Source organism: Nilaparvata lugens, chromosome 6, assembly GCF_014356525.2.
Source record: "Nilaparvata lugens isolate BPH chromosome 6, ASM1435652v1, whole genome shotgun sequence".
NCBI lineage: Eukaryota > Metazoa > Arthropoda > Insecta > Hemiptera > Delphacidae > Nilaparvata > Nilaparvata lugens.
In genome coordinates, this window is record NC_052509.1 from 4,600,579 (window position 1) to 4,622,954 (window position 22,376).

Genomic DNA, 22,376 nt, shown 5'->3' on the forward strand with positions numbered 1-22,376 from the left:
ATGTCATGATGTCATGATGTTATTGCCATGTCTCCAGTAATATTATTACATGCCATGATGATACCCTCACGATTTTTAATTATGCTTTATTGATCTTGAACGTTAACAATATTCATGCCAGATCAAGCTAGTCAGACTTCGTCACTCATAAAATCAGGTTCTTGGCAACAAAGAGAAATTACAATTATGGCATACAATCCCTCCAATCTTCATATTGTCGACTAGGAATACTTGTTTATGGAAATAATAAAGGCACCATTCCTGAGAATCAATACCGATTTCAAGTGGTCTTCGATTTTCTATTTACTATTATCATAGAGAAACAATAGCATAAGTAGATATCCCATGGTTTAGGCGTTTATGACACAACTTTTATGTTGATAGTCCACGTAGTTCTTTCCTGTGAAGCTTTATGACGCTGGTAGTCTCTCGTGCCGTGCATCCACTCTTACCCGGTCAAAACAGTAAAATCGACAGTAATCGGCTTGAGATAACAGTAAAAGTTGCGACATAAACGCCCTATACCATGGGATATCTATTATCTACTTACACTATTGTTTCTCTATGCTATTATCATGGATAAAATATAGCATGATGCTATTTATGCTTTTGCTATTTTTTCTCTGCTTTTGCTACTATCTTAATTCTCATTTTACTTCAATTATCTTACTTTCTATTATTCAATTATCATGAAATCCTAAATATCTTCAATTTGTACATTGGCAGAACATGTTAATGAATTTAATATGTTGAGAATCAGATTATATTTTACTTAATTATCCTACTTTCTTTCTATTTTCTTGAAATCTAACTATCTTCAATTTGTGCATTAAAAGAACGTGTTAAAGAATTTGATATATTATTTGAATATCAGAGTATATTTTACTTAATTATCCTACTTTCTATTATTATTCCATTATCTTGAAATCTTAACTATCTTTAATTCGTGCTAATGTATTCAATATGTTGAATATCAGAGCATAAATATACGCATTTTGTGTGATGTTTATCATCTTTGCACGATAAGTGAAGAAACACTCCACAAGATGCCATTGATTTTTGTTTTATATACTACTCACGAATTATTATCATCAACCCACTTGTTTCAAGTATCGAACAATGGACATTGGATAGATTTCGTGTAGTAGTAGCTGAGGAGGCGGAGTAGGAGAAGGAAGAGGAGGTGAGGAAGAGTAAGAACAAGACGAAGATAAAGAAGAAGAAGTGGGAAAACAAAGAGAAGAAGAAGAAGAAGAAGAAGAAGAAGAAAAATAAGAAGAAGAAGAGAGGAAGAGGAAGAGGAAGAGGAAGAGGATGAGGAAGAGGAGGTGAGGGAGAGTAAGAACAAGACGAAGATAAAGAAGATAATTTGATTCATAATCAAAAGTCGTTTCATGATTGAGTACAGATTTACTCTGATCGAATACTTAAATATCTCATATTATATATAATTATATATATATATATATATATATATATATATATATATTATATATATATATTATATATAAATTCTGTGATTCATTTAGAGTATTAATACAACCTTCAAAATTCAAAATTTTCAAATCATTGCAGAAAATAATCCTGGACCGAAAATCAAGTGACGAAGCAGTGTGTGATTACATACCTTGACTTTTGGACAACATCAACATTTTATCAAAATTTTTGGAGAGAAAGAGTACAGGCTCAGCCTAGTTTTCCCTCCAATGTCATAATTGTACCACTCATACTTCATATTTTTGTTCTATTTTATTATAGTGTTTTTATTGGGGGAGTCCAGTTTCACAATAATTGAATTACAAAATTTTCAACATGTAATGTATGAAAATAAGACCACCTTGGAGCGCTGAAGAATAAAGGTCCTCTACACTTTTGAGCTCGGAAGCACGGTTTAAAAGATAAAAGATCTGAAACTTGAAATGGGACTTTGAAAAAAAATCGAAATGCCAAAAATTAGAAAATTTTCAACATATGATACATGAAATAATACCGCTCTGAAGAGCTGAGGAGAATGAGCCCAATTTGAACCTGATCTGATAAAGTATTGAAAAATTAGATTGATTTTTAGGGTAAAATTTCCGAATAAAGGGCCGCCATCTTGAAACGAGAATGAATTGAAAAATTTTGAATGCATACGTTTCTGCGCCTTGTTTCAAAGTACTTGTATACAAATTTTATCCAAATCGGCCTATAACTGCGACTGTAACTGCGGTACAAACAAACAAACAGACAAACGCCGATTGACTGGAAACATAGAATTCGCTTCGCTCATTCAATAAAGTGTCTTGTCCTGAAATCACTTTCCGGTAGTCCGGTAACCACCTGAAACTATAGATAAAATCATCACCCATGCACAGGTTGTCAATTTTATTGAAACATTCAATTTCATTAAAACATTCAACTTCAGATTGAGAATATAGTTTTTTTTCATTCATGAGATATTATGTGACCTGAGGCATGGAGTAAAGGAACGGGTAGGTTCTCTTTTCTGTGCCTTAGCTGAATTCCTCATGAATCCAAATTCACTGGGGATTTATCAGATAAAAACTTATTCATCTGCATATAGAACTTTTGATAATATAGTTAACGCAGGGTTTTACTGTAGAGAAATGAAAGCATGAGAGTTAGTTATGATCATTGTTTTGCCAATACTATACGTTTGATGTGCCAATACTGGCAATACGTTTGATATGGAAATATTATACGAAAGAATGTGAAAATAGGTTACTGAGGAAAGAATGTGAAAAAATCCATTTTTCCTCCACCTACTGTCAAAAGTACTCACTTTACTCCCTGAAACATGATACTAAAGAGTCACTTTTTCGCTCTCGGTACTAAAAAACAGAAAAACTCCCTAGTGACTCCATTTAAATAACATGGGGAGCATCTCTATTTTGAAACTTACATTGTAATAGGTTAGAAGGTCTAAGCTCAGATGAGAAAGCATAATAGAGGTGTCTGTCATTGAGTCAACTGAATTCAATACCACAACAAGAAATTTGATCAACTCATGAAATATATGTTTGTATGATAATTATTATATTCTTAATATTAGTAGACGATAAAAATTTATACAATTTTTAAAATATTTTATTCTATTCAAAATACCAGCCAACAAATATTTTTGATCTGCAATTCAAATCTGAAACGCGTTATCTGGAGTCAGCCATTTTTGGTAGCCGCTCAGCTGATATAATTGTTACAACTTTAGCCGATAGATAGCGCAATCGGCAGTGCCAATCAGCCGACCGGTTTTTTAGGTTTTAGATTTTAGGTTATGTTGTTAGGAAACATTGTCACCAATACGTAAGTTATTAAAATGATTTTATTTGCAGTTTCTATAAAAAAATGTTGTGTACATCACAAGCGAAAAATACTTTTTCTCCCTCAGGAAAATTGTTGCCCTCGGCTTTGCCTCGGGCTTTAAACTTTTTCCCACAGGGAGAAAAAGTCGTACTTTTCACTCTAGACATGCAAATAACTATTCCAGCTCTCAATCTTTTCTAGTCCTCGGCCTACGGCCTCGGACTTGAAAACCGATTTCGAGCCGGAAAAATCTCATTTTTCGGCCCTAGGTGCGAAATATACTATTACGATAACGTTCTTCCAATGTGAATGAGCCTCGGATGCATTTACAAACATCCTATCATCGTTACATCTTCTCCAACTGTTTCAATGAGTGCTGCAAAGCAATAACTTTCGATGTGCAATGAGCTCTGAACAACAAACCAAACATTGAGTCGGTCGCTTGATTGCAATCCTAGTCTCGTCCTATTTGTTTCTCTCTCCAATTACACCCTGGTCAGATAGCATCTATCGTTTACTCGGTTAAACAAGGATCACCGGTTAACCCCGGTTTAACGGGGATACACTACTCGAGTAGCTGTAAGAAGCGACATGAGGTCTACGGTTTGAACCGGCCGTTAATGGAAATTTGTGTTGATTCTTCTGAAAACTTTGTCTCCTCAATACTATCTTGGATCGGAGTGCTTTATTGGAGTGCGAAAGATAAACAGCTTTGTTTCAACCTCGTCTTCTCCTTCTTCTTCTTCTTGTTCTTCTTCTTGTTCTTCTTCTTCTTGTTCTTCATCTTCTTCTTCTTCTTCTTCCCAAAGAATGGACATTGATATGTTCAAAGCTCTGCCAATTTATGTAGATGCATAACAATATGATTATTATCTATAGTTATTATATTACAAATTGCTTTTTCATATAATATACAGTTCAATAATTATTTTCTTAGTCTATATTATGTAAATTCATCTATTATTTGGCTGTATTGTAAGCTATTGTATATAAGTGTATAAGCCAGTATATATTGTAATCTACATAAATAAAGTACTCAATCAATCAATCAATCAATCAATCTTCTTCTTCTTTTTCTTCTCCTTCTTCTTCTTCTTCTTCTTCTTCTTCTTCTTCTTCTTCTTCTTCTTCTCTTCTTCTTCTTCTTTCTGTTTTTTTTTGTAGCGAAAACGGCGAAGTTAGGATAGAAAAGTTGCGAAACCGCTTCTACACGATCAGTGGATGGTGTACCGTTTTAGTACTTAACCTTTGACAGGCACCCAAGAGCAGATGCAGCGGAAGAGAACCTTCTACACGCTCAATATCGTGGGTCAATATTCAAGATTTTAATAGTGCTTTAATCATTCAAAGAAGCTGTTCCCAACTGGTGTGTAATCCTTGAAAATAAAGGGTGATTCTTGAAAATGAATTGCAGTACACTCATCAAGATAGTTTTGATCGCCCTTATTATATACTGTCATAGAGAAACAATAGCATAAGTAGATATCCCATGGTATAGGGCGTTTATGTCGCAACTTTTACTGTTATCTCAAGCTGATATTCCACGAAGTTCTTTCCTGTGAAGCTTTATGACGCTGGTAGTCTCTCATATTGTGCCGTTTATACACTCTTACCCGGTAAAAACAGTAAAAATCGACAATAATCGACAGTAATCGGCTTGAGATAACAGTAAAAGTTGCGACATAAACGCCTTATACAATGGGATATCTACTTACGCTATGTTTCTCTATGATACTGTACTACGTTTGAACGAAACAATACATTCATTTGCACAACAATGTACATTCTTTTTTTGTGGCTCGATGTTCATAAAGAGTTCTAAAGGTGCATACATCTGTATTCAAGATAATATTAGAAAATCTTATGAATTTTCAAATTTATTCATAACGCGTCCAGAGGTCTTACTGGATTCGTCCGCGAATATTTTTTGGGTAGAAGATATTTAGATCTAGTGCTAGAGGTATCCCCATCATTACAATAGATTTGATCACATTTATAAAGGTGCGTACAGATATACGCTCCGCGAACATGAGCAATTCACTGGCATCAGCTGATGCCAAGCTTTTTATATCTGTATCTTACCGCTTCTGTAAAAATACAGATATAATCAGCTGATTAAAAGAGAATTTCTCATGTTCGCGGCGCGTATATCTGTACGCACCTTTATAAATGTGAACAAATCTTTTGAAATGATGGGGATACCTCTAGCACCAGATCTAAAAATATTCGCGGACAGTGTCACAGTAAGACCTCTGGACGCGTTATGAATGAATTTGAAAACTCATAAGATTTCCTAATATTGTCTTGAATCACTCCAAAAATGGTTGTGGCTAGCATTTGGTATTGCTAGATTTTGTGAATGACAGCTAAAAGTGTTGAAATTTGTTATTTGAGTCAAATGTATCCAAGTTCTGATACCTTTTGAGTTAAAAAGGTATTCGAAATGATCACAACCTAGGATTTTCAGCGTTTTCTAAAAAATTTCCAAAAATAACCAGCAGGACGAACATTTTATTTCCAGGCTTAGCTAAGGCTAAAGTTCAGATATGCTTGAAAATATCCAATAATCATGCCTAAACTTCCAGTAATTTGAAATCCTTTCTGGAAATTTGTTCATAACCCAGTTACACCTGCCAACTAGTGACAGAATTTGGAACTGAGTCTCGAATAATCTCTGGCCAATCAGGAGAAAGTAGGCGGGGCTTGCTGTGAGCAGTTGTACGTGATCCAGTAACTACCACCGTCTAGCGGTAGAATTTGAAACTACATCTCAATCATTTTTTGCTGATTAAAAGAGAATTTCTCATGTTCGCGGCGCGTATATCTGTACGCACCTTTATAAATGTGAACAAATCTTTTGAAATGATGGGGATACCTCTAGCACCAGATCTAAAAATATTCGCGGACAGTGTCACAGTAAGACCTCTGGACGCGTTATGAATGAATTTGAAAACTCATAAGATTTCCTAATATTGTCTTGAATCACTCCAAAAATGGTTATGGCTAGCATTTTGTATTGCTAGATTTTGTGAATGACAGCTAAAAGTGTTGAAATTTGTTATTTGAGTCAAATGTATCCAAGTTCTGATACCTTTTGAGTTAAAAAGGTATTCGAAATGATCACAACCTAGGATTTTCAGCGTTTTCTAAAAAATTTCCAAAAATAACCAGCAGGACGAACATTTTATTTCCAGGCTTAGCTAAGGCTAAAGTTCAGATATGCTTGAAAATATCCAATAATCATGCCTAAACTTCCAGTAATTTGAAATCCTTTCTGGAAATTTGTTCATAACCCAGTTACACCTGCCAACTAGTGACAGAATTTGGAACTGAGTCTCGAATAATCTGTGGCCAATCAGAAGAAAGTAGGCGGGGCTTGCTGTGATCAGTAGTACGTGATCCAGTAACTACCACCGTCTAGCGGTAGAATTTGAAACTACATCTCAATCATTTTTTGGTGACTAATCAGAGAAGAGGTTTAGTTCGAATCTGAATTACTCTCATGAAACTAGATTCTCTTTATCCAGTTATAATAAATCTTGATTCTCATCATTCAGTCATATTTTTGTGATTTCCTTAAGATTCGATATTTCTAGTAAACTATTCAATAGTTCACTATTAAAATAACTATTTATTCAATAGTTTAAATTATTATTCAAACTATTAAATATTATTGCTAGTTTTCTGTAATGTAGAAGATTATTAATTTTGGATTCGAAGTTTCAATGTGTATGCAACGACCTTTACCTTCAATTTTAATCAATTTCATTGATTGTCTCACAGTTCACTAACTGTACACTCCCAACCAGTTTCCAATGATAATCGTGATTAAATTTTTGAGAGTAGAGGTGAGTAATTTAGCAATATAATTCATCATTTTCCCTCAAGTCAACTCAATCCGAGTCTGGTTTTATCAGCGATTTGTGGCGTGAAATTGCATGCTCAATGTGTAATTTCAGTAATTACATGCCGATAATGCTTGGAAGGAATTCTAGCAAAATTGGTCGCAAAACCTAGCCTAGCCTCAAGACTTTTGCTTGCTTGTGGGTGGCTTTCGAAGAATTTCATAATTATTTACGATAGATAATCGTTCATCTGTCTCCTTGTCGCTGGATATTTATCACTTATTCTGAGTTATTCTCTGCTAGGAATCTGATGATCAATTGGTTAAGAAGATAATTTCCTTGTTTTTTCAATTGCATTTGGAAAATTGTTTGTTTTTCCTGTGATTTTCAAATGTGTTGCAAACAAGATGAGAGAGGATGTAATTGGATTTCATTATTTCAAGTCGATGTGAAATAACTTGACTTGAATTGAATAACTTGTGAGAGGGTGTTGAATGCTTGAGATAAATATTAGCATAGAGAAACAATAGCGTAAGTAGATATCCCATGGTATAGGGAATTTATGTCGCAACTTTTACTGTTATCTCAAGCCGATTACTGTCGACTATTGTCAATTTTTACTGTTTTGTTGGGGTGATAGTGTATGAACGGCACAATATGAGAGACTACCAGCGTCACACAGCTTCACGGGAAAGAACTACGTGAACTATCGGCTTGGGATAACAGTAAAACTTGCAACATAAACGCCCTATACCATGGGATATCTACTTATGCTATCGTTACTCTATGATATTAGCCTACTGAAGACAACCTTGTAAAAAATTTGAATAACTATAGTAGTATATAGAGAGTAGGCTGACTACATAAATTTGAACATGTTTGCTGTCAAATCATTCAAAAACTACAATAATCAATATTCTAGCATTTACTTTTCAATAATCTATTATTATTTTATAATCGGATTGAGCATCAAAGTCACTTTTTGGTAGTTCGGAACTATCTGAAACTCTGGTAGGTCTTATCATCATTATGTTACAATCATCTTATGCGATATTGTGTTGTCAAATCAGTGCGATGTAGCCTCCATGTGCAGTGCAATGTAGTGATGGAGTGCAATGTATATATTTCTTAGAACCTTCTATATATTCCACTATATTCCTCCATGGAACCTACTATATCTCTCAAAATATTCTTAGAACCTCCAGGAGATATATACACCTTGATGAATATTGTGACCAGTAATATTCTTAGAACCTTCAGGAGATCTATACACTTTTTGTGTAGTTGAGAAGTTGATATTGTGGTAATTATTCATATTGAATGAAAAAGACTAAGAAATTGTCAAAAACCACTGATTTATTGATAATTAGAAAGACCGGTTTCGGTTATTACACCATTGTCAATCTCTGATCAACCACTCAATCTCTGAGTTTATCAGAGAATGACAATGGTGTAATAACCGAAACCGGTCTTTCTAATTATCAATAAATCAGTGGTTTTTCGACTATTTCTTAGACTTTTTCATTCAAGATCTATACACCTTGATGAATATTGTGACCAGTAGTATTCAATCATTACAGTATTTCAACATTGAACCAGTTATTGCAGTAATGTAACTCCTATGATATAGAGCAATATCATTCCGTGCCCATTCTTCCATTTCTTTAAAATGCCGAATTGCTAAAGTTCAATAGAATCCTTACAGAAGAAACCTAGGATATTTTGCAAGAGATAAGAAGAGGGTTAGAGAATACAAAAGGAGAGTGCCATTCATTGCGTGTATAAATGTACAAGAGAGATAGTGAATATTAAATAAAGACTTAGTTACAGTCCGAGGTCCAAGAGAGGAAGAGAGATAATGTCGATGTTGATCGAAGCATTGATTGGGAGTGTTTTGAAATATAGTTTTTGCCATAGATATTCAATTTCAGCTGTTTTACATCCATTAAATCGAGCCGGTAAACAGCTGATTGTAGAAAAAATAAACATATGATTCTCATTACAGCATACTATACTGTAATAAGATCGTATGTTTTCTTTACAGTCGAGTATGTTTCCTAGTTCCGAATTTGAAACAGCAAAACTGGTACAAAAACCGCCTTTTAGTGCTCCAGGTGGATGTTTTGTCAACTACAATCAAGAAATTCCTGATTCGAAACTCGTAAAGCGGGTTATGTTTATGGAATGCATGTAGTAATGTCAGCACAAGCGGGTAATGTTTTCTGTAAATGATTTCTCTGAATTTCTCTAAATGATTATTATGACAAAAAATAGTGTAAGTTACTTGGACGTGAATGTCTTTTGCAGTGCTCGGATGAACATCATTCTCGCCTGCAAAAGGGGTCTTCCCGTCCTTGTGACTTAAGATACTATGAAGGTGCATGAGAGCAGTGTAAGTGAGAAAAGAGAGAAAGAGAAAGACTGTGATAGGAAGAAAGAGAAGAGAGAGGGTAATGATTAAGGATTTGTAAAACGTTGTCAATCCGACAGCACTGAGTGCAAGGAGTTAGCAGAGCTGTAAGCAAACTGGATAATATGCAAATGTAATTCATACATTGTGAATCCACCCCACAGAAATACATAACTATATGAATGTTCGAATATATGTTCTTAACTGTATGCATAACTATGTATTACCACGAACCCTGCATAAGTTTCCATTGTAATGCTAAATCGAATGTCAGTTCAACTATCAAATCAGATCAGCTTGCTTTTCGCGTGAATGCAATGTGTTGGCGCATAAAATCAGTTTCTATGAATTATTTTACGCGTTCCAATAAAGCTGTTTCCTAATTAGATAATTCTGCACACTGGTTAGGTCTCATAGCTTCAATGCGCCTGTTCCATTGTTCTGTCTGATAGGTTTATGGCTAAAGACTGACATTATACACGGCTCTTGAAGTATTATTTTATAAATCAATTATTATTCTTGGATAAATGAGGTTATACTGTGTTTTATTACCACTTTAATGGTTGTTTGACTGATGATTGATACAATAGAAGTTCATGGTTCTATTAAAATGCGTATTATAACGATGGAAATATGTGGATTTATTATAGTTTTCAAGGGAACAGTTTCACAGCACAAAAATAGCAGATCTTATCACTGGTTAACTATAGCTGTTCAAGTATGATAGTTAACGCAGAGATAAGATAGTTAACTTATATAAGACTTAAGGTGCATACAGATATACGCGCCGCGAACATAAGTAATTCACTTATAATCAGCCGATTATATCTGTATTTTTACAGAAACGGTAAGATACAGATATAAAAAGCTTGACATCAGCTGATTAAAAGTGAATTGCTCATGTTCGTGGCGCATGAATCTGTACGCACCTTTATATAAGACTATGGAGAAAGACTTGTACTTGTGTGCCGTGCTTTGAATTTAGAAACTTAATTTTGAATTTAGAATTTAGAAGCACACACAATTTAACTTAATAAAAGGGATGCTTGATAAACATACCTAGTGCTAGAGAACGGGAAACCAGAAATGACAAGAGAGACAACGAAATAGAGAGAAGGTATCAACTATATTGTCAACTCTTACAGTTAAATTCAACAATTAATAAAACAAAGAAGTTACATCATGAAAACCGAAAATAAAATTACTAAATTTAGAAAGTTATCGATGATATAGATAATTCGGTAATAACCTACTCTGTATGCTCTACATTTGAAAACGTTTTAGATTGAATCATAAGAAGCTTAAAGGACTCTAATTTCAAAAGAGCAATAATTATTGAAAATTATCATAGATATGTCTCAGAAGTTAACCATAAATGACAAGTAATATTTTAAGAAAAGATCCACATAAAATTCATAAAATTCTTAGAACATTAAATTTAGAACACACTTGGAAACTGTAAAACACTATCAAAACATTATCAAATATTAATGATCCCCAATAATAACTATTCTGTATCTTTATATCATGAAAGCTGCAAAGACAAACATTCCTTAAGTATCACATCATGGAATACTACCTTGGAAAAAACTATTCAAAAAATATATATCATCAAAACAAATTTAGAAAAGGTTAGGGTCCTTGAAACTTCATTTGATCCTTTACAACTTTAAGATGAGAATAATTTTAAAACATTAATTTAATCAATAAGGGACCTTTAAAGATTCATATACTCATTCAACTTTTAGTAGTTTAGAAGATTATAATTATTTATAAATTTAAAGAAAACTGAAATTCCCAGCTGGATCCTTACAGAGAAAATATGGCCTCACTTTTCAATGTAAAGATACAACCGAAAATCTATTACTCAAACCAAATTAATAAAATTAATAATCTATCTATCCCCAATAATATCTCAAAATTATGATTTAACAAAAGTCTAATTCCGCACGTTTTAATTGATTGAAAGTCTGTCGTCACTAAAACCCATTTTGTCACATCCGGAGTTCCTGGGACGTTCGTTTAATTTGGAAAAAGTTGTTACCTCATAGCCGTTTCTTCAATTTGAATCTAGGCTCGGTGATCGAGCTCTACACGTCCAGATGGACTGGAGACAGCATACCCCAAGCTTCTAGGACGGCCATCGATTCAGAGGCGTCTCAGCGGCTTAAAGACACACGTTCATGAACCCATGAAATGATGGATTCGTACGTTGATCCCATACTTGATGTTCCCGTACTTACACCGCTGTTAGAATAAAAAAATAAACTAGGATAATACAAATTAACTTAACTTCAGCTATATAATAAAATCAACCTATTTTAGGTTATATGAAACTCAAATCAATACAATTATTACTTTAAAACATAAATAGACATTACCTACTTCAATCTCTTGACTTAATAGAATAGAATTTATTTGTAATCAGGGTTATGCCCTATACACAAAGCGATGAGTACATAGTTATTCCATAATAGGCCTACATAATTCACAAGTTGATTGAATTACTTCATAATAAGGTATTCCGAGTATTGTTGTTAGTTTAGTCAGTTCTCTTACGTAAATTACATATATGGTGTAAATTTAAAAGAATAAATTACATGATAGGTGTTTCCTAAATAATCAAGAAAGCTTTTCATTAGAATCAAAAGACAAATAAAATCTATAACAAAAATACTGATAGAGCTCATAATAATATACTATAAACATCAGTCAATTTGCGTTTACACAACAGTAAATGGAATTTTAGGTTAATAGCTTCCTCTTCAAAAATAGTTTAAATCAAACAAATATCTTAATTCCTACTAATAGGTATTCTAAATTTCTGCAAAACATATATCGTTAATTTTCTTCCAACATTTATCAGTTTGAATTACCATTACCATCTTCCATTCAAATCAAAAGGACTATTCTCAATTTTTTACACTTTAATTACGGTACATTACAATAAATACTTTGATGGAAGCTTTCATTGAAGATAAATTCCTTAATTATATTATAAATCTATGACGTACCTTTAGTAGCGGTTATAGGAGAAAAATCTCCATTGTGAGGTGACAATTTGATACTCACTCTCTCTCTTCTTAATTAAAGCGACTACAGAGGCGGAAAAAACTAAAAATGCTGCTGGAACAAAAGGTTCCAGAGCCAAATACTAAAAAAACCTAAAGCTGGCATGGAAGCCATGATTAATACAAAGTTCAGAACAGACTACATTTAGTACTGCTTATGACAGTGGACAGACGCTGAGTGAATGCGCTTCGCTTTTCTCGTATTGCCGAGGACAGCTGCAAACGGCCTCACTCGATGGGAAGCCAACCAACGCCAACTGTGATTGGTAGCCACAATTCTCTAGAAAAATTTCCACCAATAGAAAGGAACGTTACAACTACAATTTAAGATACATTCTCCCACCAAGTAACAGCTATTTTTCCTTGACAGCTATAAATTCCTTGCCTTATAAGGTTGTGAACCAGACTTATATTCTAGGAAAATCGTTGATCTTCCCACAACTTCTACACACACACCTATAGAGTCGACACTACACAACGCAGAAAAGCAAGGCTCATGAACTAAGCTGTTGCTCCAGGAAAATTGATGTTATTCTTAGGATCATAGCTTCTACGCACACACTTACAGAGTCAACACAACACAATGCCAAAACGCAAAACAGCAAAATCCATTTCCACAACAGGCTAACTTCTCAGGCTAATTCGCGTAATTCTCATCACTCACAATTGTAACAATAAATATTGTTACACTTGAAGACTTATATTTTTCTTATATCTGATTATAGGCTACTATGGAAGAGAGAGAGAGAGAGGCTTGAATAAATGTCATGGGATAAATAAATCGTATCTGAGTTTTAGATTATTGTAACTACATATCATCTACGAGACAATCAAGATGTCATCGTAAATCGAGCACTGGTTCGAATTCCAAATTGATCTTCGAATATTAAATGAATATCATTGTATTATTTGAAATTTATTTATTCCATACAAACATAGTTATAACTATAATAATATTAAATTCGATACAAATTGTGATAGATCAAACTTTGTTCAATGTCAAATATGGTAATGAGGTTACAAATATTGTCACTACGTATCTCACAATAATAAATTGGATAAAGTTCTACCTCAATAGCAGAATATTTTATGAATGAAGTGTGAGGTAGCGTAATACACATGTTATATTCGAAGTATTAAGGCTGTGCCGAGGCTAAAAATAAACTTTCTACTGGTGATATTTTTTAAAGTTTTTCGATTTGTATGATATGAAGCCATCAAAATGAAACATTTTCTCAGGAAAACATTTTCTTCCGATCATTACTTTCTGAGATATGTGCGCCTGAAGTTTAAATTTTTGGGACAGATCATTTAAAATTCGGTAAGAGATAAATCCATGAGATTTAGAGGATAGATTCTTCATGGTATTGTTGATCTAGTAAGACAAAACTTTTCTGAAAATATCAATTTTTGAAAAGGTTATTCAATTTACCAAAAATGACTGGAAATAACTCAACAAAAAGTTATTTTCAGTCATTTTTAGTAAATTGAATAAGTTTCTCAAAGATTGATGTTTTCAGAAAATTTTTGTCTTACTAGATCAACAATACCATGAAGAATCTATCCTCTAAATCTCATGGATTTATCTCTTACCGAACTTGAAATGTTCTGTCCCAAAAATTTAAACTTCCGGCGCACATATCTCAGAAAGTAATGATCGGAAGAAAATGTTTTCCTGAGAAAATGTTTCATTTTGATGGCTTTATATCATACAAATCGAAAAACTTTAAAAAATATCACCAGTAGACAGTTTATTTTTAGCCTTAGCATAGCCTTTTAAATACAGTTTATGCTGAATACAACAGAACAATTATGAAAGATAAAATTATTATTTAACGAAAATCCTAAATAAATGCTGCAAATTACCCCGAAGACCTCTGCTACTGCAGACATTGACAACAGGGTTAACAGCTAGATGGAAATTCGATGAGAACTACTATCCAAAAATTAGTTGCCAGCCCGGGAATCGGGCTGAAATACCAACTGAATTGCCAATTGGCAATTGGGAGGTACCGGGTTCGATTCCCGGGCTGGCAACTAATTTTTGGATAGTAGTTCTCATCGAATTTCCATCTAGCTGTTAACCCTGTTGTCAATGTCTGCAGTAGCAGAAGTCTTCGGGGTGATGTACAGCATTTATTTAGGATTTTCGTTAATAATAATTATACATTAATCAGCATTTGAATAAATGCATTCTCTATTTAATTCCATCTGTAATTATGAAAGAGTTAATGAAAATGATTACAACAAACCGATTACAGAAATTTCCTGATAATCACTTACCTTGTCCTTGACCTTGTCCTTCATGATCTCGTCATAATTTTAAAGATGTCAGCAAAGTGCTACAAAACTCACAATGATTGGGTGTACTATTTTATAAAATTACTTCACTTATATTTTTTCATATTTTATTTTATATTGTTTTTATTAATTTGTACTATTTTGTATGCATTTCACACGTGGTTCTACTTGAGGCTTTGAAACATCTTACTTTTTAACTGTTCCCAACTTTCTTGATATAACTTTTTTCTGAGTCACAAGGTCACAACAGATGAAAAACTCGTTAATTTGGTTGTCACCCTCTTTCACCCGACTCTGTTGAATTGGGTGTAAAAATTGCGTTCGGGAGATTCGTAAGCTTATTCTATAGTGAGGTCCACGTTATAATGACAGTATATTTGATCAACTTTGGTTTTGCTATCCTTGTCTATCATTCGACATAGCCGGTGGTACTATCCTTTTCTAGGTTCACAACGATGCGGATTATGTTCTTGACAGTGTAGAAATATAATTAATTAATGCAGACAATCGGCATCGCTATTCTTCTATCTTTATACACTGCCATTATAACGCGGACCTCACTATAGTCAGTGGGCTTGAGAAATCAGTGTTTCCCCTAATAAGATGCTGTACAACAAGAGTTTGGATATCGTTGTGAAATAAGTTTACAATTGTAATGAGCGGTGAAACACGAACAAAAAAAGCAGATAGGCTTGGTCTGATCTGCATAAGCTGCAACTTTGAGATCCCCTTATCTTGAATTCTCTTTTCACCCACTCAATGACTCTCTTTCACTCCCTCAGCACTCTCAATAAGTTTTCTCAGTCACTTTCCCTCTCTGTAGTTCGTACTCTTTCGCTCTCTCTCGCTCCCTCCATCCCTGTATCATACTCTCTCTATTGTTCTTGTTTCTCTTTCACTCTCTCTCAAACACTCTCTTTCACTCCCTCAGCACTCTCATTGAGTTTCTCTCAGTTACTTACTCTCTCACTTTCTGTGCTTCTAGTTGTTGCTCTTTCTCTCTCTCGCTCCCTCATTCCCTGTATCATACTCTCTTTTTTGTTCTTGTTTCTCTCTCACTCTCTCCCTCAAACTCTCTCTCTCTCTGTCACCTTTACTATCAATACCTCACTTTTTCACAATAATCTCAGTTTTCCGATAGACTTTGAAAAGAAATTCCAATAGGAAGAAGAAGTGGAAGTGGGGAGTGAATTTCGGGAGAAGGATACTTAGGAGGGTGTGGATGAGAAGGAAGAGAAGGAGGAGAAGGAGAAGAAGGAGGATGAGGAGGAGGATGAGGATGAGCAGGAGAAGGAGGTGATGAATGCGTAGAATGAGAAGACGTAGAAGGTGGTTGAGGAGAAGGAAAAGGAGAAGGAAAAGAACTAGGATCAGAATAGGGAGAAGAAGAAGGAGTAGAAGAAGGAGAAGGAGGAGAATGAGGAGGAAAAGAGCGAGGAGGGGAAGGTGGAGAAGAAATGAAAAAGAGGACGGGATGTTAGGGCAAAAGAGCAAGAAGGAGAGGAAGAGGTAGTAAAAAGAAGTAAGAATTGAGTGTCTGAAAATAAGAAAAGGCCGAGAAGGAGAAGAAGCAGAAAATGCAGGTAAAAGGAGTAGAAGAGGACGAAGAAAAATGAGAACAACTAAAACAAGAACAAAGTCAGGAACAAATTTTGGACTAAAATTTCATAAAAATTGTACAAGTGAAATATTCTAACCTTATCTTGGACTTTTTCACCTATAAATTTGGAAGAAAAATAGCACAAGGACTATCTTATTATTTTATCTTCCAATGTTATTACATTAGTGTCATTTGCATTGTAAATAAATAAATAAACAGGAACAAGAAGTAGGAGAAGAAGTAGAAGAAGAAATAATCCGTACAGATAGAAGACAACACACAACACAAAACAGTAAGGATATCCTCCCAGCTCCACTAAGTGGTAGTCTCATTTTAAGACTAGTCTGATTCTAAAAGCAGGAGCTGTAGTAGTATTGTGTTTTGTTAGTAAGACTGGCTGCATTTGTTTGCGTCTAATCGCACCGCAATAATCCTGCCGAATAATCCCTACTTGAGGAGTCGGAAAGATACTTAAGTAATACTTAACTCGCCTACTGCTACAGAAGTCGTCCTGCCTAGTCAATTTGTGAACGGATCACGCCTACTTAGGGATTGTGATGGGGATGTTGAATGGTTGTTGATGTTGATCTAAATACCATGATTGGATTCTCTCTAATCTTTTCGAAGCCAAGAAGCATGTTAAATAAAGTATTTGGTTGATCAGTTTTTTCCATTGCTCATTTGTTTTTCAGTGTTCATTTGTTTGCTCTAGGATTAGAATACATTTACTAGTAGTTCTGTGAACAGTAGACCTCACGCAGTATTCTCATCCAAAAGTACCAGATGTCAACTGTTTTAAATGTTAACAAACTCAGTTCACGTTTGAATTTCTATTCCATATGATATAATTCATCCAGTTCCGTGATGATCTTTCTATCTGATGAAAATTAATTTTTTAGAATCAAATATTTATTATAATTTCTCCAGTATTATTAAGTTCATTATTTGTTTATTTTTATTCACCTATTAAATTAGTTTTTTTCGAATGTGAGAATATTGATACTGATGGGCACGCATAATAATACAATGACTGCAAAACAAAATATTGAAACCAAAGACCTTAAAGCTGCTATTAGACCAAATTTATTTTAAAAAATGTTAATAGCTCAATCCTTATAGCTTATACTGGATTGAACATAACTTATCATACACATGATGAACATATGTGTTTGTCAACTTCCGTTCAATCTGATAGAATCTATAAGGATTAAGTTATAACCATTTTGTTAATAACTTTGGTGTAAACCCAGCTTAAAGATGGGTTCATATACTTAGATTCAGGTCAAATTTTCAGTCCAAACATTTGAAAACAGAAAAGTTCTAATTAAGATTGTTGCAAACCAAATTGAATAACAAAATAACACTAGATATAACACTAAATACCTATTTAATGTCTTTAATTGAAACTATGGACCTTATACAAATACAGTAATAGACTGGCTTCTCCAAACATCTGTGTAATCACTTGTCAGCTGATTTATGATGAATAATTTCTATAGTCTGATTTTTACGGTAATATTGGCGTATGAAGGAGGCTCCTTTTTCCTTTTATATTATCCTTGAAATGCAAAATTTCCAAAAACCTTGTATATACGTCGACGCGCAATTTAAAAAGGAACATACCTGTCAAATTTCATGAAAATCTATTACCGCGTTTCGCCGTAAATGCGCAACATAAAAGCATATAAACATTTAAACATTAAGAGAAATGCCAAACCGTCGACTTGAATCTAAGACCTCACTTCGTTCGGTCAATTAACTAATGAAGAGAAGGATGGGAATTGAGACTTCAATCTCACCAATTTATGAAACTACAGTATGACAAAGTGTTTGGTGGACTTATGATATGTAGTAGGGTAACCGTCCACTGGAATCGTATTCAACCGATCCGTTTGGCCGTTGGATCGGACGAATCTGCCGGCCGTTAATTCGGCCGAATATGGTCGTCCATTGGAACCGTTTACGTCAGTCTAGTTCAGTAGTTGACTGGTTGGCAATTATTGAATTAACTACTATCATAGCCTCCAGAATTTTTCATAACAATGATTATTGAGAGATTTTGAAAGTTGAATAAACAAATATCCACTAAATTAGTTATTCATTACAATAATCTCATCTTCAGATCCTATTTGTTCAGCAATCTTTGTCCAAAGACTCTTTTCAACATCATGACGATGATATCTTTTGTCTCGCATATCCCACAATGGAACATACTCTTAAACCAAACTTATCAACTTTTCATTGTCCGTAGTTACAACTCTATAAAACAGATCAACTTCAAAAAACAAAAACAAACAAGACTGTGTATCAATTGTAGGTTAGGAATTCTTTATTGTTTCAGCTCGACTAGTTAGTTCGGCCGGATAGAGCTGGAAAATCCCATTCAATTCGGACCGAAAAATTGATGGGCCGGAGACGGCCGTGCACGGCCGTATGAAACTGTTGCAATGGACGATGTCCATCTATGTTTATCTATTCCTTTCTTTGTTGAGGGATCGTTCGGTCGCGTTCGATAGTTTTCGGCCGATGCTAATTAATAATTATTATTGAACGAAAATCCAAATTTAATGCTTTAATTCACCCCGAAGACTTCTGCTACTGCAAAATCTTACACTCACTGCAAATCTTATATTCACTCACTGACTTTAGAATGCCTCCGAAACGCATCGGATTCATTGTCAACAGTCAACTTGCCAACAGTCAACAGTCAACTTGTCAACAGTCAACAGTCAACTTGTCAACAGTCAACAGTCAACTTGCCAACTGTTACATCAAAACTTGATGAAGCATAATAGTAGTTCGTAATGGATTAGATAGAGAAATTCAAGACTGCAAAGAAAAGTTGGAGTTTCTCACATAACCATACTTCTGTGATTTGTTTGGATTCGAATTGATATTATTAGGATTTGAGAATTCTAACTCAATTTTCCCGGTGAACGGCTTTTTAATTAGAGTAATTTTTGTTGCAGGATCCTGTTCGGCGCCTCTGGGTCTTGAATCAGGGGGAATTCCTGATAAAGATATATCGGCCAGTTCAGCATATGATGCAGCCAGTGTGGGACCTCAGCATGGAAGGTCAGTCCATTAGAATATTTGTGTTTCAGATGTTTTCGGGTAAAAATTCTATGTGCATTTCCTCATTTTTAATCTCGAACAGTTACTTTATCCTCAGGGAAACAAGTCAAACAGAAGTTACAGGCTCGAAACGAAACTGCTGAACCATCAAAATTCATACAACAAATCGAATCCAAATTTTATAAAATATATTCACCGATATCCGCGGTGTACATAAAATAGAAACTCATTTATTCATTGGATAAAAAATTACAATATTGTAATGAAAAAACAGGCGCTAGCCAAAATTTCTTCTGTTCCTAAATTTTGTCCAATAAATTGTTCAATAAGAATTCAGTAAGGATTTGGTAAGGATTTGATCAATTCAAATATCAATTGAATATTTTAAATGATATTTAATCAATTCAAATACATACTGCACAACCTCCAATTTATGCAAACAGTACCATTCTGAAATCTATCAAGTTATAATTCACAATTTACTATTCGCATTTACTAGGAATCCAGTTCAATTTTGTGGACAAAAGACGTGATAAAGTAAGTAATTCCAATTCAGGGATAAGTAGGCTAAACTGAAAAAGATACAAAGGAGAAGAAGAGTCCAGTAGATTTGTTTCTTGAACCGCGCTCACGTTTGCGATTGACAATTTAGATGAATACGAAATGTCCCACAAACACGCACATTCTGTAATCTTGAGATTTAGGCCAATCTGGTTTACCTCTCTTTATTCTACCGTACTTTTCCTCTCTCACTCCTGCTTTTGTGAATAAGGCCAATATGTTTTTCCTTTCTTTCACCCTCTCTTTGTTCCTCTATATATCCATCTCATTCACCCTCTCTTTCTTCCTATCTTTTCCTCTCTTTCCTTCCTCTCTTCCTTTCTCTTTTTTTTCCTCGCTTTCTCCTCTTCTCTTTCAACCTCTCTCTCTTCCTCTCTTTCTTCCTTCCTCTCTTCCTTCCTCACTCTCTTCCACTCTTTCTTTCTCTCTTTCTTCCTCCCTCTCTTCCACTCTTTTCCACTCTCTTTCTTCCTCTCTTTATTCTATAATACTTTCCCTCTCACTTTTGCACTTGTTCTGGAAATAATCGGTGCTTGTTGGTGGCTGATAGCATGGATCACGTTCATTGGCTGAGAGTGAGAGAGAGATATTATGGAGACGTGCTGAATCTCCGTTGGGGATCGCCGCGTGTTTAAGCTGCACAGGTGAAGTTAGCGACAATTTCTTGCACATTCTCACATAATATTCTCTTTCTTTCTTGCTCTTATCTCCTACTCATGATGTCCTCTCTCGGTCTCACCTATCTGCACTCATGGGGGCTATATTACTCCAGGTTTCTTCGTATCCTTGTCGTCAGAGACAATATTTCCCTCTCGTATTTTCTCATTCTCTATTTTCTTATTCTCCCATTCTCTTATTTTCTGATTATCCATTGTTTATTCTCTATTTTCTCATTCTCTCATACTCTATTCTCTCATTCTCTATTCTCTCATTCTCTATTTTCTCATTCTCTTTCCTCTTTCTTCAACCTTTGAGGGTTGAGTGTAAGAGAGGGCCGGCTGCGCCCTAACTCCGCCCTCCTAGGTAAAAATAAAGGCAGCTATTATATTCTATTCTATTCCTCTCATTCTCTATTTTCTCATTCACTTTTCTCTCATTCTCTATTCTCTCATTCTCTATTTTCTCATTCACTTTTCTCTCATTCTCTATTATCTCATCCTCTATTCTTCATTCTCTCATTCTCTCTAGCATCATTCTTCCTTTCCTTATACCTTGGCGCCTTTTCTCTGTCATTCTCACTTAATTGTTCTCATATTCTCTATTTCATTACAATCTCTTCATATTCTCATCTCCACAGGTGAAGCTAGCAACACATAATATTCTTATCTTCACTCTTTTTTTCTCTCTCATATCTTGTTATCTAAGCTCTCTCATTCCCACCAATTCACGTTCTTTCATTCTTCAGGCCTATTAGTCTCTCTTCCCTTATCTTCTTATTTCTCTCTTCAATTCCTTGATTCACCTGTTCTACCAGAGATGAACGAATATCGTTAGTATTCGTTCGAAATATTATTATAATCGAAATAAAATCCGTTTCTCTATGGTGCTACGATCTCCCATATTCCAACTTTCTTCGTCCTCATCACCTCTTTTAAACAATTTCTTTTTTTTTCCTCATGCTATTGTATGTTCTCTTTTTGTATGTTCTACTTCCGTATCAACTTTAATTGATTCTCTCTTCTCTCGCACTCATACTTGTGCCACTCAGGTATTCTTTCTCGTTCTTTCTCATATATTGTAATATCATATCATCTCTTTTGTATTTTGTTTGCCTCTTTCTCATCCTTTTCTTATTTCCAACCCCTTCTGCCTTATTCCCACCCAACTCATCCTTTTCATGTTTTTAGCACTCTGTTTATAATAATTATATTCTACCTTTCTCCTATTTCAGCCTATTATAACCTACCTTGATTGTTTTCTCTTGTATCTCGCACATAATATTCCCTTACACAATTATTTTAACAAGGTTCCGGGTTTTCGTGTACTACATTTTAAAACAGTCCTGGAGTTGATTAAGGTAGTTTCATTATTTCAACAAGCATCACATTGAGTGTGTGGCTTCTGGATGTAATAATTTTATATTTGTCACGAATTTTTATTCTCGACTTAAGATTCACAACATGATTTCTTCTTTTCTCAAAAGAAGGGTAGTTACCGTATTGTACCCAGTGTATTGTACTTGGGTATTTTCAACTGGTGTACCATAG

The 22,376-nt window shown here is 34.5% G+C and overlaps 1 protein-coding gene across 1 annotated transcript in view; it reads left to right on the forward strand.

The window, feature by feature from the left end:
* LOC111059179 (discoidin domain-containing receptor 2-like) overlaps positions 1-22,376 on the forward strand; it is a 566,524-nt gene that overhangs the window by 340,244 nt on the left and 203,904 nt on the right. The window contains 1 exon segment of the mRNA XM_039429976.1: positions 19,503-19,608. Within this exon segment, the coding sequence (XP_039285910.1) occupies positions 19,503-19,608 (106 nt within the window).